At 46.4% G+C, this 17,691-nt stretch overlaps 2 protein-coding genes across 5 annotated transcripts in view; both read left to right on the top strand.

Moving 5' to 3' along the window:
* The window catches only part of Xpot (exportin for tRNA), a 40,242-nt gene extending 29,583 nt beyond the window's left edge, over positions 1-10,659 (top strand). For all 4 annotated transcript variants that reach the window (XM_029482160.1, XM_029482161.1, XM_021173649.2 and 1 more), the window contains 3 exons: positions 2,590-2,661; positions 5,063-5,119; positions 7,787-10,659. In XM_029482160.1, the coding sequence (XP_029338020.1) occupies positions 2,590-2,661; positions 5,063-5,119; positions 7,787-7,813 (156 nt within the window). In that variant the 3' untranslated portion in view covers positions 7,814-10,659. The remainder of the gene's footprint in view (positions 1-2,589; positions 2,662-5,062; positions 5,120-7,786) is intronic.
* A 601-nt stretch (positions 10,660-11,260) lies between these two features.
* Tbk1 (TANK binding kinase 1) overlaps positions 11,261-17,691 on the top strand; it is a 36,412-nt gene continuing 29,981 nt past the window's right edge. Inside the window, exons 1-2 of the mRNA XM_021174318.1 lie at positions 11,261-11,359; positions 13,702-13,847. Of these exons, the coding sequence (XP_021029977.1) occupies positions 13,761-13,847 (87 nt within the window). The 5' untranslated portion in view covers positions 11,261-11,359; positions 13,702-13,760. The remainder of the gene's footprint in view (positions 11,360-13,701; positions 13,848-17,691) is intronic.

Below are 17,691 nucleotides of genomic sequence, written 5' to 3'. Positions count from 1 at the left end.
GGTGTGAGACACGCCTCTCCTAGGCCTATATAAAGCAGCACCAGGGCTGGGCTGAGGGTCTTTTCTCTGCAATCAAGCTCTCCCAATAAACTGTTCTTGCTGGTCGAGTCGGACGCGCGCAAGACCTTGTGACAGGGAGTTGAAGATTCTCACTTCAACACTATGTCCACTATCTGTATATATTATATATAAACAAAGTATATAATAAATGTAAGGCCAGCAGTGTCTCTAAATAGCTTGGTGGGTGCGCGCGCACGCGCACACACACACACGCAGATACACACATACACACAGATGCCTAAAAAGAAAACCAACAGTCTGATATGAAAGCCAAGGGCAGAGGAGACTAACAACATGGATGCTTGAGTTGAGGATGCCGGAAGACAGGCAGTTAGGGGTGCTGTTCAGGGGCTGGAGAGGTAGCTCAGCGGATAAGAGCACTGGCTGCTCTTCCAGAGGACCTGAGTTCATTTCCCAGCACCCATGTGGAGGCTCATGACCATAAAGGGATCTGATGCCCTCTTCTGACACACAGGTGCACATGCAGAAAGATCAATCGACATAAATAATGGTGCTCTGAAGTACTGTCTTCATTCTAAATCAGTAAAAAAAAAAAAACCCTGATTCAGTCACAGATTTTTCATTGTTTCTGTTTCCTGATTTCGAATATTTGAGTACAAGTTTAACTTCCCAGAATAAAATACATATCCCTTTCCCTCTCCCCCTCATGTGTGTGTGCTTGTGCATGTATGTAATGTAGATAGATGTGTGTGTGTGTGTGTGTGTGTGTGATGTAGATGTGTGTGTATGTAAAGTAGGTGTGTGTGTGTGTGTGTGTGAGAGAGAGAGAGGTAGAGAGAGAGAGGGGTAGATGTGTGTGCACTACAGCACAGGTACAGAGGTCAGAGGCCAGCTCTCAAGGGTCACGTGTCTCCGTCACTGTGCGTCCCGACCCCGGGATCGCACGCAGTCGTCAGGATTGTAACTAATACCTTTGCCTTCTGAGCCATCAGTTCCCCTGCCCAAATCCTGGGTTTTTAGGGGTGTGTGTGTGTTTCCCTCTTTTAAGAGGTAAGAATGGTGGGCAGGGCATTGGAAATGAGCAGGATGGGTGAACTCTGGGAGGGGAAAAGTTCAGACTCCGCAGAGCCATGCAGGGGACATTCCCACAGACGTCGCATGCCTGAGGGGTTGGAAGGCTGAGACCTAGGCCCGTCTGAGTCCGGTGCATGAGTGAAGGCAGAAAGGAGGTAAAGGAATCCCGTGATGGAGGAGTGCTATGATGGTAGATGGGAATCCAGATGTTAAGGCAGGGAGAGGTGCACCGAAGAACGGGGGGAATGCTTTTGGATTTGTTTTGAGACGGCTAGGCCAACTTCACACTCAAGAGTGCACCACTGAGTCTGTTGGGTTACTTTTCGGTTGGCACCACCAACTCACTAACCCTTAGGAGTTACCAGATGCAGGGCGGGGAAGATGGCTCAGTCCATCAGCTGCCATCTCCGAAAGGACCTATGTTTAGGGCCTCGGCATCCAGGCAAAAGCCAGACATGGCTGTGCAGATCTGTATTCTCAGTGCTGTGGAGAGGGATAGGTCCAGACAGGTAGATCTTCCCTGGAGTTTACTGACTGGCCAGCCAAGCCAAGTTGGCCAACTCCAGATTTAAGGAGAGACCCTGTCTGAACAATAAGGCACACAACAGTATGTGAAGACACCCGGTACTAACCTCTGGCCTCCACATGCCGGACCAAAGCAAAACAATGACCCAATTCAGACACACCTACTGCTGTTCCTTTCGTTTTCTAAAGTACTAGGTTCAAAAATTTTTATAGCTGTTCTCTCAGAAATAACATTGCTAAAAAGGAAGTGTTTTTCAAAGTGTCCTGGGTTCCTTTGTGGTCACTGGGAACCAGCAAGACTTAGGGTTATTTTTGGCCTTCTCTCTCTTGCCCCCCCCACCCCCACCCCCAGTTTAGCACCCTTCTCCCAGAAGGAGGAATAAGCCACAACTGACTTGATAGGTTTTACCCACTGGGGAGCCAGGACTCCATCTGCCTGGCCTGGTCTGCGCTCATGCCCTCTGTCCTCTGCTTCCTGCTTGGCTGGAGAAGGGAAGTCAGCCGTTAGCCTAGGCCACTCAGAGGCTTCTCTCCATGCCCCCACGAGCTGCTCTGCTCGGTGACCAGGTGACAGGACCACCCTTCTCTGCTGGCCTTCACTACTCAGGAGGTTGTGGCTTTAGCCACAGGCTTTAGCAGTACTTAGCACTAATGTTAACAAGTACTGGATGCCTAGTGTTAACTCCACGAATTTACATTTGCCATGTGCTCTGTATTAACTACACAGTGCGTTATTTGTGTGTCATGTGCACAGGTACTTACTTACCACAGTCTTCAGATGGAGCCTGGGGGCTTGGAGCTTAGCTTGACTAAGTTGGTACAGAGTCAGGCTTCCAGCCCCCCGAGGCAGTGTGTGTTCTCCATCGTCATACTGTATTGCCTTTAAAGCATAGATGCCTTGTTCCTATCCCTTCTCCAGCATTACCAATGCCCAGAAAGATGATGGCTCAGTTCTCTTTTCATCCGCAGGGCCCTGAGTGTGTTCAGTATCTTCAACAAGAATATCTGCCCTCCCTACAAGTTGCTCCAGAAATAATTCAGGTACGAGCTCTCCTAAAGATGTTAAGACTTTATTAAATTTATTCATAAGTTTATAATTCTATTAAATTAATGCGAGTTTATACTTCAAATCTAAGTTTTAATTCAAGAAAGCCAGCTAGCATTCAGTTTGTCTTGCTGAGTAGCCTGGAGTCTAGACTTAGAAGTCAGCCATGAAACTGAATGGGAATAATGTTATGTTTTTAGTCTTACTAAACTCCTATACAAATTTAATTTCTTCCTATTCCGTAAGGGATAGGTCACAGTAATAGTAACATTGTCTGTAGCGGCACACGTTTTCCTTTTCTGTGTGCATGTGTTTTCATGGCATGTGTGCATGTGTGCACACATGTGGAGGCTGGAGGACAGCTTCAAGTGCCATCCTCAGGAGACAGTCAGTCTCTCACTGGCCTCTGGCTGCCCAGCCAGCCCCGGCTGCATCCTCCACAGGGTGTGGACATCACAGTGGCCTGCCTGGAACCACACTTGGCATACTTAGCACATTTATTGAGGTCTGAGGACTGCCCAAACCCGATGCTGCATACATTTGCACGTCACAGAAGGTGGAGCTTGTGTGTACAAATGCTACTTGTGTGTCGCTGTTTGGAAATTGTGAGAGATTGGGTGTGGCTACTTACGTTGTTACCTAGGAAGGTCCTGGATTTTGCTAACAAATTATTTTAAAAATCAGCATCATGAGGCTCAGTGGTCTAGAGCGCTGGTTGCCCTTGCTCAGAACCCAGGTTCACTTCCCAGCACCCACACGTGAGATCACAACCACCTATAACTCCAAACCTAGGGGACCAAGAGATAACCCAGATGGCCTCTAAGGGCTTGTGGACATAAACTCATGCAAGCACATACACATGAAAACAAATTAATTTTCTTAAAAATCAAAATTCATTATAGTCACTTTCTTTTCTGTGTGGTCACCCATGCATGCAGTCCCACCATTTAGGAGACTAGGGCAGGAGGATTGTCATGAATCCGAACAAACCTACCTTAGATCATCCAGTGAGTTCTGACCCAGCTGGGCTGCAGAGTGAACGTCTTTTGAAAAGCAGACAGAAGAAAAAGGAAGAAACACTGTAGCCCGCCAACAGAGATGACAGTATACGAAGAGTCTGTCTGTTGGTGTGCGGTTGAGTGATATCATGCTTGCTCGTCTACCATGTGCAAGACATGACAAAAAGAGAAGAAGGAAAGGGATAGGAGAGGGGGAACAAGCAAGACAACAGCACCAGGTGCAAGAGCTTCAGCCTGGGGTGATGTCTGTCGGGGTCTGATTGTTGGGGTCTGATTGTCGATCTGAAGTTCTGTTTTGAGATGGGTGCTTAGAAGGTTATCTGTATGTTGACACTTAGAGTAAATAGCCATGTTTTGTTAGATCCTGTGCAGTGGTTCATGCAGCTAGTGTCAGACTGAATCTAAATGTCAGCTGGCGTCAGACGCTTATGCGTAAAGGGGCCAACAGGATGACCGATCGGCCACCGAGCCCGAAAACTGGCTCACATGGACTCCCACATGTGCTTATTCTTCAACAGTGTTTGGCGGGTTTGTTCAGGTTCATTGCAATAAGAAGACACCACACAGGATGTAGCTTAACATTTTTTTTTATGTAAGTACACTGTAGCTGTCTTCAGACACCCCAGAAGAGGGCATCAGATTTCATCACAGATGATTGTGAGCCACCATGTGGTTGCTGAGAATTGAACTCAGGACCTCTGGAAGAGCAGTCAGTGCCCTTAACCGCTGAGCCGTCTTTCCAGCCCCTGTAGCTTAACATTTTTAAGTCTTGTGTACAGTGTTAAGGGCCAGTGTTGTGTTTATACAGCACTAGGTACATTAGACAGGTCCTTTTACATAATTAGGTACTGAGTTCTCTTTCCCAGGTCCTGGCAGCCACCCTACTACACTGTGATTCTATAGCTAACTGTTTTATTAGAGGCCTCATAAAAGTAGAATTGTGTCTTTTTTTCCCCCTTGGTCTTTCTGTGACTGGTTGTTTGATTTAGCACAATGTCCACAAAGTTTATCTGTGCTTGTTCTGTACAACAGGATTTCGTGTGTATGTGTGTGTGTGTGTGTGTGTGTGTGTGTGTGTGTGTGTTCATCCTTGTAGACCCTAGAGGTCCACCTTGGGTATCATTTCTCAGGAGCCGCCACCTGGTTTTTGAGACAGGGTCTCTCACTGGGACCCGCAGCTTCCTGTTCAGCTAGACATACTCGTTTGTGCAGAAAGACAGACACTGTAAGACCTGCTGCACACATACTGAACATTACTGTGCTAAGCGTGTAAAGCGGTTATGATATAAGATGTTTTTGTTAACTAACCATAATGTAATAAGAATACCACGGGCTTGTTTTAAATGGAGTTTCCTGTCTTCCCTTCCTTGTCACCCAGGAGTTCTGTCAAGCACTTCAGCAGCCTGATGCTAAAGTTTTTAAAAATTACCTAAAGGTAGGTAATTGGGAAATGGTCGTCTCTTTGGTAACCTTTGAGGACAACGTTTAACTAACTCACTCTGGAATGTCTTTGTTTAAGAAGATGTAACTGTAGAAGTTTTTGTGAATCTTCATGAAGTAAGCTCTTAGAAAAGATCTTTAAAATCAGATATTGGCACTAACTGTCTAATTCCTGAATATACTGGTATGAGAACAGTGTTTGGGCATTCCTTGTTGTATAGTTGTGTGATGTAAGTATGTGGGCACTAGAAGATGGAAGAACCAGGAAGGTTAGAAGACAGCGAGCTGTGTGTTCTTAAAGCACAGAGTCCAGCACCGCGTCTCAGCGCCTGAGAAAGACTTATGTAAGCAAACTGGAAAGCAGAGCCCCGGCCCGCATAGGAAACTTCTCAGTAACAGGTTACAAGTAAGTGGCTCCCTGGCTCAAGGTAGAAGAATTCTTAAATCAAGAGCTGGAGGTGGGTCAGTGGTAGAACACTGCCTAGCACATACAGTTCCTGGGTTCAATTCCTAGCATAGCGAAACACCCACAGCGAAACTAAATAGACGTTAGATAGCATTTGCCTTCCTTTCAGTTAAACGTTGTCTCTCGTTGGTTACCAGCATGAAGGAAGGATGTTTCTCTTAAATTTGGGAGAAGCATCCACAAAAACAAGGAAAGCATCCTCAGAAGTCGCTGAAGCCTTGCTTGGGGGGAGAGGGGGTTGCGGTGGGTCCTGCACTGCGGGCTTCTGCTGAGTCTGGCTACGTGTGCATCACACTAACAGAGGCTCGGCTCAGCTCTCAGTGACAACAGTTTCTTGGTATAGTACCTTATTTTTTTTTTCCTTTTATGAAACTTTAAAGTTCTTTATAAAATGCAGCAGTGGAAAACTAACAAATCGAATGTAAAGTTGGGAATGTTCGGTTCTGTGTGTGCAGACACATAAGCTGTGGGGTAACAATCAAAACGTAATCTTTCATAGATAGCCATTACATTTCTTTAAACTATTTCAATGCCAATGTGTATTCTATAAGAGAATAGCTTCCTAATTAAGTCGGTTTAGAAGAAGGTGCTGGTGTCACATTTTTTTTTATAAAAAATAAATTTTACATAGTGAAATACACCAAGTCTTTTTTGGAATTATTACAAAGAGCCTCCTTTTCCCACCTTAGTTTTTTTTTTTTTTTTTAAGAATTTTTTTTTTACATTATGTATATATAAGTATTCTATCTGCATTTACATCTGCATGACAGAAGAGGGGGCGGGCATCAGATCCCATTACAGATGGTTGTGAGCCACCGCGTGGTTGCTGGGAATTAACCTCGGGAAGAGCGTCCATTACCCATAATGGCTGAACCTTCTCCCCTGCTAGCATTTTTCTTGTGATTGGAAACGGTTTTTGTGCCCGTTGTGTCCAGAGTTGGCTGGTCACTGCTGACGGCTTCCGTTATTCTTTCTCAGTGTCCCTTCCCTTGTCCCAGCCAGGCTGACAGATCAGACGTTCCCTCGAGGGTTCACTGTTCTACAGGGCCTTCCTGGGAACTCTGTGTACCAAGGCGAGCTCATGTGCCTCCTCTGATACCAGACTACAGTTACTGCTCTTGTAAGAATCCCCTCTACTGTTCTCAGACCTGCTTTACCCCCAGCTCCTCCTCCGCTGGGGTCGCTGGCGCTGTCTCCGCTTACCCGTGCAGCTTGTGTTCTGTCCGCTTCATTCCGGAGATGGGGCAAATAGCGTGGCCAGGGGTGACTTAAGGCAGGGAGAGCTCACCCAGCCTCCAGGTCATGTCAGTCTTGAGGGCAGTCAGGACAGGAACTTGAAGCTAAAACCACAAAGGAACACGGCTTGCTGAATCATCACAGGCTAAAGCAAGCGTAGCTGGTTTTCCTACACAGTCCCAAACCACCTACGCAGGGAGTGGTGGTGCCCACAGCCGGCTGCTTCCTCTCCTATCAATTCAGAGTCAAGACATAGTCCCACAGACCAGTCCTCGATAGACAGGATGTCAGTCCCTTGGTCGTGATTCCTTTGGTGAACCTAGGCTATGTCAACAGTTGAAGCCAACTGAGAGGGATGGCTTCCTTTAAGGCTTTCTTTTAAGACAGGATCTCTCTTATGTAGCCCAGGGGAGCTTGGAATCCAGTGTCTCTCCCTTCAGCCTCATAGCTTTTGGAATCTCGGATGTGAGTCACAGTGCCCAGTTTTTCTGCATATAGTTTGTCAGGTGAATGCTGGCTCTTGAGGTCTTGGGCACATGCATATGGGCTAAGTGTCCCTGTCAGAGCTCACTGCCTGCTGTCTGCTATTTCTAGTGTGTACTTAGTTCACATCACTGGGTGTGGACTGCAGTGCTGGCCAGGGCCAGGCCTGACTGCTAGCCTGCTCTTTGATGGTCTTGAATATTGAACTGTAAATACCTACTGATCACCAAATAAACAGCAGCTCTTTGAAGGCTGAAGGCTTCAGTCTTTATCTTTGACTTTTTTTCCATTAAATTTAATTTTGTATTGTTAATTTTACTAGTAAATAGAAATCTTCCAAAAGCTATATCCTCTGACTGCTATTGCTTATAGCAATATTGGTTGTTACCAAAGAGTGACTAGCGATCCAGAAGCCTTGGGGGGGAAAAAAAACCATCCTGTCTTGACATGTGTGCTGTTACCATGCTTGTCTTCCAGGTGTTCTTCCAGAGAGCAAAACCCTAAGGACTGGACCTCCTGGCCCCTGTCATGATCAGGAACTCCTCCAGTTCATAATTCATAAAGAAGCAGTTTGTGTGTGTGTGTGGGTGTGCGTGCATGCACACCATCTACACTGGTCCTTTAGCATTGTTTCCAGCATATTGCGGTGTATGTGGGATTTTCTGTAAAATGGGTGTAATTTTTCCCTAAAAAAGGTATGTGACAACAAGAGACGTTGCCTGCATGCCGGTTTAAATTGTTTATGTAAAAATGCTGTTATAAGACATAGATTTATCCTAGTTCCTTAATTTTTTTCCTTTTATGAAACTTTAAAGTTCTTTATAAAATGCAGCAGTGGAAAACTGACTAACAAATCGAATGTAAAGTTGGGAATGTTCGGTTCTGTGTGTGCAGACACATAAGCTGTGGGGTAACAATCAAAACGAAATCTTTCATAGATAGCCATTACATTTCTTTAAACTATTTCAATGCCAATGTGTACTCTATAAGAGAATAGCTTCCTAATTAAGTCAGTTTAGAAGAAGGTGCTGGTGTCACACATTTTTTTATAAAAAATAAATTTTACATAGTGAAATACACCAAGTCTTTTCCGGAATTATTACAAAGAACCTCCTTTCCCCACCTTAGTCACACTGATTCCCACCTAGCAATCAGCAAATGGGAGTGTGGGTTCCTCATTTCACAGACTGTGCCCCGGAGGTCACTCACACATAGGTCTGTTGAGTCCTTTTTAAATGCAGCAAGAACCGACTCTGTCCAGCTGTGATGGGTTATAAAGCCCAGCGTCTTTCTATGATATTAGATGTCCTCAGAGCACAGCCCGCCCGCTTGGATGTGTTTGTTTGGTTTTGCCTTGAGACTGGGTCTCACTATACAGAACAGCCTGCCTCCCTGCTGCTGGGATTAAGCTGAGAAGCACCAAGTCTGACCACCCGTGTGTTGATGACTTGCAGTCAATTACTATGTGTGCTGCTTCGTGCGGCAGACAGGAGAAAGCCAGAAGAGCAGTTGTGTCGGCGGGCGCCTTGGGAAAGACAGATTGGAAGTCCAGCAACTCAGCTGCAGGCGCTTACACTGAAATCTAAGTCTGTATTGTAAATGCCAGCNACGGCCGACTTCTATCCCAAGCACTTCGCAAAAGCAGAGGAACGGAAAGGGGAAGGGCCAGGTTATGCTCAGCCACATAGTGAGTCTAAGGTCAGCCTGGACTGCACGAGAGTCTGTCTAGGAATGCAGTCAGTAAAAGCCTGGCGTCTGCTGCAGAGTATAGATTACTTAGTGGTCGAGGGCTTGCTTGAGGACCCAATTTCCATCCCTAGCACCACAGAACAGGGAGGGGACACAAGATTTCAGGAGAGATTTGTCTTCTTTTCCTCCTTGGCTGTGTGTTGTCCAAGGATATATATTTACTAAAATCTTTTTAAAGTGAATTTATATGTGCACATATGTGTGTGTAGGGGGNGGATAAGAACTGAATTATTTGAAGCAGGTAATTATATGAAACTGTATTATTCTACTCAGTATTTTGGCCAGGTCCCAGTCCCGGGTTGCAGGTGTTGACTGCCANCAAGGTTTGATATAGGATCCAAATTCAGGCCCCCATCTTGTCCATCGAGCACTTTGTGAGCTTGAACCCACGCCCCCCCCCCCAACCCAGAATCATTTTCTGATTTTTAACTCCAGAAGAGATAGCATTTTCCTTACATTATAAAATAAAAGCAGTGAAGTAAATTGACAGCTAAGGATCTCTATTTCATCTCTTGAACGATAAAAATAGTGAAGTATATATAGTACTTCTATAAATAACAATTTTTAAGAAATAGGTAAATGGGGCAGGTTTGGTGGCTTCTGCCTGTAATCACTGCATTCAGAGGGGGCCAAGGCCTGTTTCAAAAACAACAACAACCAAGACAGGCGAAACCAGGTGTTTCTTTGCTATGTAGGATCCTGTGCACTGTGGGAGAGGCCATACCATCTGTGGGGCCCAGNAGAATTGTACAAGTGTACAATTAGTGTGTAGCAGAGCACAGCAGTTATGAGCTTGTATAGCGAGGACTCTGGATCCAGATTTAAGTAGGTTCAAACACCACTTAACACCAGTAACCGATTTTAGGACCTTGAGCAAGTTAAATAACTTCTTCCTGCCTTGGTTTCCCCGTCAGAAATGGGGAGCAGTGGTAGCTACCTCGTAACTTGTAAAGAATCNAATGAATTAAAACACAGGTCTCAGTATTAGCTTGTATTCCTGTACTATCGAGTCCATACACGGCTCTCTAAAGCCCTACAGAGGGCTCACGTGTTTAGACCTGANAAATCAGGACATGGAAATCAGAGCGTATACATAAGGAACTTAATTTTAATGTAATCATGTCTAATGATGCTCATCTTCATTCCTTGAGATTACCCAAGTCTGGCCATGACCAAGAAGCCTTTCCCTCATTGAGTACCTGATTTTTAAAAGCAAGCACCCAAATAATTCTCTCGGGGGAATCTCATTTGTTACAGGTGAGAAGACGGGGTTTTATGGTGCCTGAGTTAGTCCTGTGCCTGACCAGTGGNTGTTTCCGTCTCTGTGCTTGCTAATGGTTTCACAAGTGGCTTGACTTTTTTTAGAAGTATTATGTGGTATTTTACTGTGTATCACTTCTGTGGTAAACATGTGAAGTCCTTTGGCTTAGTCANACTTCATAACTTTTGAACGTTGGGTTTTTTTGTTGGAAGAAACTTGGATGGATCTGTCATGTCATTAACAGAACTGAAATAGATTTTATTGTAAGACGTGCATTTGCTGTTAGAATGGTTTTGTTGCCTAAACTGTCTAAAATTCTAATAAAATAACTTTCTAAGAAGTCGTTGGAGTGGGTCTTTTAAAATCTCCATTGTGAGTTTGATGAAAACAAGTTAGGAGTGGGCAGAGATTCAGCTTCAGCCCCCTATCTGTTTCAGTCAAAGCCTCTGCCAGCCCTTAACCACTCTCCGCTCCGGTCCTCCGAGAAGATCTGCTCGCCCTGGGTCTGGAGGGTGCCTGAGGTAGAAAGAGGAATTTGGTGCATCGTGCTTCCGTGGAAGCAAATCCTTGTAAGGAATGCCTGCTTGAGCAGGACCTGATCATACAGCCGTTTACCTCTTAAGTTGTCAAGTTCAAAGCTTAAAGTCTCCAGTGTTACCATTTTCAAAAATAGAAACTGAAAGCGACTTAAGAGTACTGATGGCATGAACGGATACTTGCTTCACGCAGCAGCCAAGCGACGTTAAAACACAAACCCGCCCCATCTACTCTGCGAAAGCGATCGGCGGCCGGCCCGCTGTCCACGGGTGGCCGTGGGCGTCACCTCCTTGCCGCACGCGGGCCGCCCCGCACTCTCCCCTAGCTCCGCCCGCCCGCACTGGAGACTGCAGCCGGACGAGCTCGGCCGCCGCGGAGTACGCACGCGCAGGCGCGCCCCGCACTCGGTCACGTGCTCCGTGGCCCGGGCTGGCGAAGCCGGAAGTAGCCTGGGGCGCGAGAAGGCCCGGAGCCGCGGGCTGTACGCGGCGGACACTCGCGGGGTAAGAGGGGCGGGCGGAGGCCGGTGAGGGCGGACGGGGCCGGAGGGGCCTGGCGGGGCCGCGCCCAGGGGTCGGGGAGGCGGCGTGCTGAGTCAGCGCGGGGCCGCGGCCCCGGGAGCCCGCAGCCTCGCGCTGGCCCGGGATGGGCCCTGGCGGCCGCCCGGGCACCGGGGCTGCCCTGGCCGGAGTTGATTCGCCGCTCCCACCCTTGGTCCAGCTGCCGCCGGCGGCAGTTTTTAGACGGACTGGCGTTCCCGAGGGTTGACTCACCCGAGGATACCGGCACGAGACGTTTTTAATGCACACAGCGAAATGCAAACCCCCCTGTCTTCTCGTTCCTCTCCGACCTGCTGGATTTATTTCCCGGATCCATTCCCCTGGTGTTTTCTGTCAGGCGTCCCGAGACGGATTCTCCCCGAGAACTGTCAAAACCCGACCTTTCCCATTCCGGGACCTCTGCTATCTCCGGAGTAAATGGGTGACATAGAGGTAGAGTTGGGAAATCCTGGAACTTTTGTCCCTACACCATGTCACCAGACCTGTTTTATCCTCGGTAACTTTCGCTTTAAGCAATCAAAGGAAGTAGACTGCCTACAGAATCACAGATAACTTACTTGTTGAATGCCAGATAATACACTTGTCAGGATTTGGGGAGATTTACATAGCAAGCATCCGGTGGGTGTGCTGAGTCATGTTTTAGTCCCGAAGGGGTTCCTGGAAAAGTTTCAGACCATTACTATTGCGGACCCATCTTTTTATATTGGTATAGAGAGAGAGCTTTGTCTTATATATCTTGGCTGATAAATGTGTTTTCAGTTACCCACTAGAGACATATGCGCACTTGGTGATGATACTGTCCTTTACAGTTATTTAACAGCAGTGCAGCATCAGTTAGGGAAGGTTTCCCGTTACGTATTTGGGTTTGTCGCCCCTTAAATGGAGCGTAGTTAAGTGGTAAGTGCCTTTGTTGTTTTCTAAAAGGGTTCCTTTATTGCTTACTTCAAATAGACAGGTGGATGTACAATTCCTTATCTAAATTATATAGGTGATAAAATTCTAAGTATAAGTACTGTGTAAGAGATTGGCGAACCTTGGACTCTTGGGCATTTCCCATGACCCTAACTTGGAAGATCAGAGTTCTAGCTTACTGGAAATGGACTTGTTATCTGACCTCACAACAGGCTTAAAGGAGTCTGATCTGTCTGGTGTTTGTGCCATCTATTCGTTTGCATGGCCTTCTTGTGTTAAAAGTCAAGTCTTCAGTTGGTGCATCTTAGGACTTGGTAATATACACTTGGTGTGTGTATATACATCCTGTCCATTTAGAAGTAATGGAAATGACTACTTTTTGGCGGTTTTTACGTGTGTGTGTGTGTGTGTGTGTGTGTGTGTGTGTGCATGTGTGGGCGCGCAGTCTCATACATGCTGTGGCACAGATAGTCCACATGGGTTCCGGGAACTGAACTTAGGTTATCAGATTTGGCAGCACGCTCCTTTGCCCACTGAGCCATTTCACTGGCTCAGGAAAACCATCCTTAAACAGAATCAAAAGAGTTACTGGCTTTTCAAGAATAGTAACTTCTGTACTTTTCAGTTACAGTTTCTCTGTAGGTGAGATTTTGCCTTCTGGGACGATCCTGTAGTGGTGATGGTTTTCTGTGCTTCCCTAAGTTCTTTAATTTGTCTCCCAGCATGTGAGAGGCAAAGGCAGGAAAATTGCAGGTTCGAGTCCAACTTGGGCTTGCGAAGAGACTCTAGGTCAAAATTTTTTTTTTGTAAATCAGGATTAATCTTTTAGAGCAATTGGAGGAGATAGTCAATATTATTTTGTCAGAGACAGTACTAGACAATAAAGGGATGTTTCTTACAGCTCTGTGATATAAATTAAATTGAATATATGAAATAAAAGCCAAACATGAGGGATGGAAGTGGTTGGGAACACTTGCTACTCTCACAGAGGGTGGGCTTGAACTCCCAGCACCCACAGCAAATGGGTCACAACATATAATTCCAGCTCCCAGGGATCTGACTCACACCCTCCAACATCATGGGCACAGACTCAAATACTCATATCCAATTCTTTTTAATTTGAAAAAAAAAAAAAAAGCCAGCTATACCTGTAACTCACCATTCAGGAGGCTAAGACTGGTCAGACGGAGAGCTGAAAGCCGGGCTGGGAAGGTTGGGAAAACACTATCTCCAGAGCGGAACAAGAATGATGGAATATATGTGGTTCACTGTTGCTGCCGTATTGCTGGGAACATACTGCACTTCAGTCTAACAGATACTGGGCAGTCCTACTTCAGGCTAACCGTGGCTCACACTCGTTATTTCCTTAACAGCATACATGCAAATCTCTTCTTCCCCCTTATCGTGAGGAGAAGCGCCTAAACAAGCCGAGATGCAGAGCACCCCCAACCATCTGTGGCTCCTGTCTGACATCCTAGGCCAGGGGGCCACTGCAAATGTCTTCCGAGGAAGGCATAAGGTAGGTCCAGTGCTGCCTGTCAGGCTCATCTCGACCTGGTACTGTCTTCTGACAAGCACGCTGAAGTCCAAAGAGAAGGGATTTTGTGGGTTTGTGATTAAGATTTAGCTTGTTTGGGGCGGTGAACACCTGCCTACCTAGTGGTGCTAGTTTCTGAGTTTACAGAATGGAAAAACACTGGAAGAGACTGGACAGTGTTTCCCACCTGCCTTCCTGGTGTGACATGCAGTGGAGGGAGGCATGACCGACAGGCAGACAGGCAGACAGGCAGATGCCCAGAGTTAAAGGAGCCCACTGGTGATTCGCATCTCTAAATAGCACCATCCAGGGTGGATTGGAGGTGGAAGGCTGTGTTGTATTGTAGTACGAGGCCGTCTGCAGCTGGTAAGAATGGGGGTGGGATTGAAGGGTTGCTCCTGGCAGCATGGCAAGAACCCACAGCATCCTGGTGAATTCTGTAGTGGAGGCTGAAAGTAAAGCCAACTAGAGTAGCCAGGCAGAGATAGATAGCGCACAACTTCAATCCCAGCGCTCAGGAGGCAGAGGCAGGCAGGTCTCTAAAGTGCGAGTTCCAGAACAGCCTAGCCCACATAGAAGAACCCTGTCTTTAAAAGAAACAAACAAACAAAAACTAACAAAAAAAAGGTAACTAGAATTGTTTAAAATGAAGAAATTGAAGATAAATGTGAAGAGAGTTGGAAAGGGACAGCGTAGGAACCCCTTTTTCCAGGTAAAATACTGACTTTTCTCCGGCGCCAGGAACGTGTTTGAGGGTGAGTTTTGTTTGGAGCCCTGTTCTTATTTTCCAACACGGGAACACTGAACATGTTCTGAGCAGTGGGGAGGGGAGGCGCTCTTCTGTTTTCCTGTGGCTTTGAGATTGTCACTGAGACAGCAGGCATGGGCAAGGGGCTCCTTCCTCTGGGGAGCAAATACGATTGTAAGCAGCTGTGTGGCTCATAAAGCATGAATCATACATGTCACATGCGGTTCTAGCAGTTTCCTCTTTGTTCCGGAACTGCCCCCAGGCTCCGGGGCCTTCCTCACGTTCACTTCCACTATTCCTGGGGGTTTCTTTGCTAGAAATTGCTATTTGTTTGTGAACAACAGAATTTAGTGTTAACACATCTAACCTTCTGTCTTCCTTTGTTCCAAATTACCATAATGGTTACGTGGTACGTGTCAGGCACTGTGGGGGCTGGAGTACTTAGGTATAACCAATGCCAGTCCCTGCACGTGACAGGTTTGATTTGGTATCGAGGTGGCTTTGGAGAGGATGTAAGTTGGAAACAATGGCAGTCAGTAGCTGTGACTTGGCTGACATGTTTAGAACGATGGCATTATGGGATAGTTTATGTTTCCTGTCCTTTCCCCTGCTTGGCTACTCAGTGTCCTTCATGTGAGTGCCTAGACGGAAGTGGTAGATCTTCAGAAATGTTTGCTGATTGAAAGAATAACTGGTCTTAGTGATAGCAGTGTTGGCTTCAGGTATTTAAGACTGCACCAGAAGGCAGAGTGTGAGGCGTGGGCTGGAGATGGCTCAGAAGTTCAGAGTACACAACTGCTGGTGCACAGGACCTGATTCTGCTCCCAGCACCCGTGTCACGTGGCTCACAGCAGCCTGTAAGTCCAACTCCAGGGAGATATGATGCTTCTGCCCTCCACAAACACCTGCAATCACTGGATACACAGACAGACAAGTACCCATGGCTAGAAACACGAACACTAGGCTGGAGATCTGTCTCCGTGGTTAGAGCAGTGGCTGCTCTCACAGAGTACAGGGTTTGCTAACCAGTGCCTACCCACGTGGTGGTTCCCAGTGGGCTGTACGGAGTTACAGAAGAGCTTATGCTTTCTTCTGCCGTTAAAGAACACCAGCAAACACACAATGCACAGACATACATGCGGGCAAGATACCCGTGTACATAAAATACATATAATAATAAAAAATTAAAGTAAAAATAAACCTTTTTTAAAACTTTTTTTTAATCTTACTTTCCTTTAGTTGTTTAAAAAAATTATTTTTGATCATGATATTCAACGTGTCCATAAATATACTGCCATTCAAAATATATTGCTTATTTAATCTTTAAGACTTTCATTTATTAATGTGTGATGTACGTGTGCAGACACGCTGCCGTGACATACATGCTGGAGGTCAGGAGCCAGCTTTCAATAGTCAGTTCTTTCCTGTTGGTTCTGGGGATCGAACTCTGGCCCTCAAACGTGCATGGCAGGTGCCTATATCCTGAACCATCTGGCTGTGCTCCTTAACCGAGTCCTTCCAGAGTTGCCATGACTACCATTGTATGGGATGGAGTACCTGGATGTGACAACCTGGGACAGGTGAAGAGGCGTGGCCTGTAGGAAGGTTTGCTGATCATGCAGATCTTTACATGTAGTTCATGTAACTTTGACTTGTGACAGAGAATGGTGGGTGACTGCAGGTGTCATCCCACAGGTGTGATAACTGCAAACCTTTCCGGAATGCAGACCCTGATTATCCTGGGTGCTTCGCAAAAAGGTTTTGTTTCCCCTGCTAGCTCCTCTGCCAGAGAACTCCTGTTTGAGGGGTGAAATGGCTTAGCAGGTCAAGTGTTACCAAGTGTAACAACCTAAATTTAATCCTCAAGTCATACAAGGTGGAAAGAGAAAAGTGACTATTACATACTGCTATCTGACCTCTACCCATGCGCTCACACCCTACATACCCACGTAATAAAGTAAATGTAACAAAAACATCTATGTTAGACAGAGTTTGAGACAGTTACAAGGAAATAGACATGTCTTAGGATTTGGTGTGACCTGGGCTGTGATATCATTTAGAGACAGGCGTCTTCCAATACCGATATAGAGAGATAAGTTGTTAACAGCAGGTAGATTCACAAGCATGTGGGAGAAGAGGAAGGTGACAGACTCTGTGCAAGGTGAAGCGCAGTACAGAGAGAGGTCACCCTGGGAAATAGGGGAAACTGAGGCTGAATGCCAGCCGTGGGGTCGGGGGCTTGCTGGCCCCAGGGATTGAGAGGAAGTGGATGAGCCTGGAAGAGCTTAGAGCAAGGCGGAGTTTGTCGTGCTAAAAGGCCATAGTTGTGTGTTGGGATACTGCGTGTAGTCATCTGCTCGGTCCACTGTGACCCACGGTGGCATGATCTAACCAGGAAGTCCACTTGGACCTCCATTCTCAGAGGCCTCCTTACAGACACACGTTAGCAAAGCTAGTGAAAAAAAATGCCAAAAATTGCATTATTTTGCTAACGTTGATAAAATGTTTGTAGGTTGAGTATAATTTTCCATCTCTTTGCTTGTATGTGAATGTTTGGCTCTGGGAAATCCTTGGAGTTTCAGTTTCAGTTTGTTCTCTAGAAGAGGTTGCCCTTTGATATTAGAGCTGTCACAACCTGTGTGATATTAGCTTCTGCAACCTATGTGACTGCCTTTGAGCAGTGTGTCCATTTGTAAGTTCTGCTTGTAGTGTAGGAGACGGTGACTTTTGGAGAATCCATTCTTTACCTTTGGTGGATCTGGGAGCTTGGTCGAGGGATAAATACATAAAAATTATTTATGTGTGAGAGGATACACTCAGGCTGAGGGTGTGTGCTGAGAGGGTACACTCAGGCTGAGGGTGTGAGTGCTGAGAGGATACACTCAGGCTGAGGGTGTGTGCTGAGAGGATACACTCGGACTGAGGGTGTGTGCTGAGAGGTTACACTCGGACTGAGGGTGTGTGCTGAGAGGATACACTCAGGCTGAGGGTGAGTGCTGAGAGGATACACTCAGGCTGAGGGTGTGAGTGCTGAGAGGATACACTCGGGCTGAGGGTGTGTGCTGAGAGGATACACTC

This window comes from Mus caroli, chromosome 10 (genome assembly GCF_900094665.2).
Source record: "Mus caroli chromosome 10, CAROLI_EIJ_v1.1, whole genome shotgun sequence".
Lineage (NCBI taxonomy): Eukaryota > Metazoa > Chordata > Mammalia > Rodentia > Muridae > Mus > Mus caroli.
Note: the sequence above shows the minus strand (reverse complement) of the source record. Positions and strands in the feature narration are given on the sequence as shown.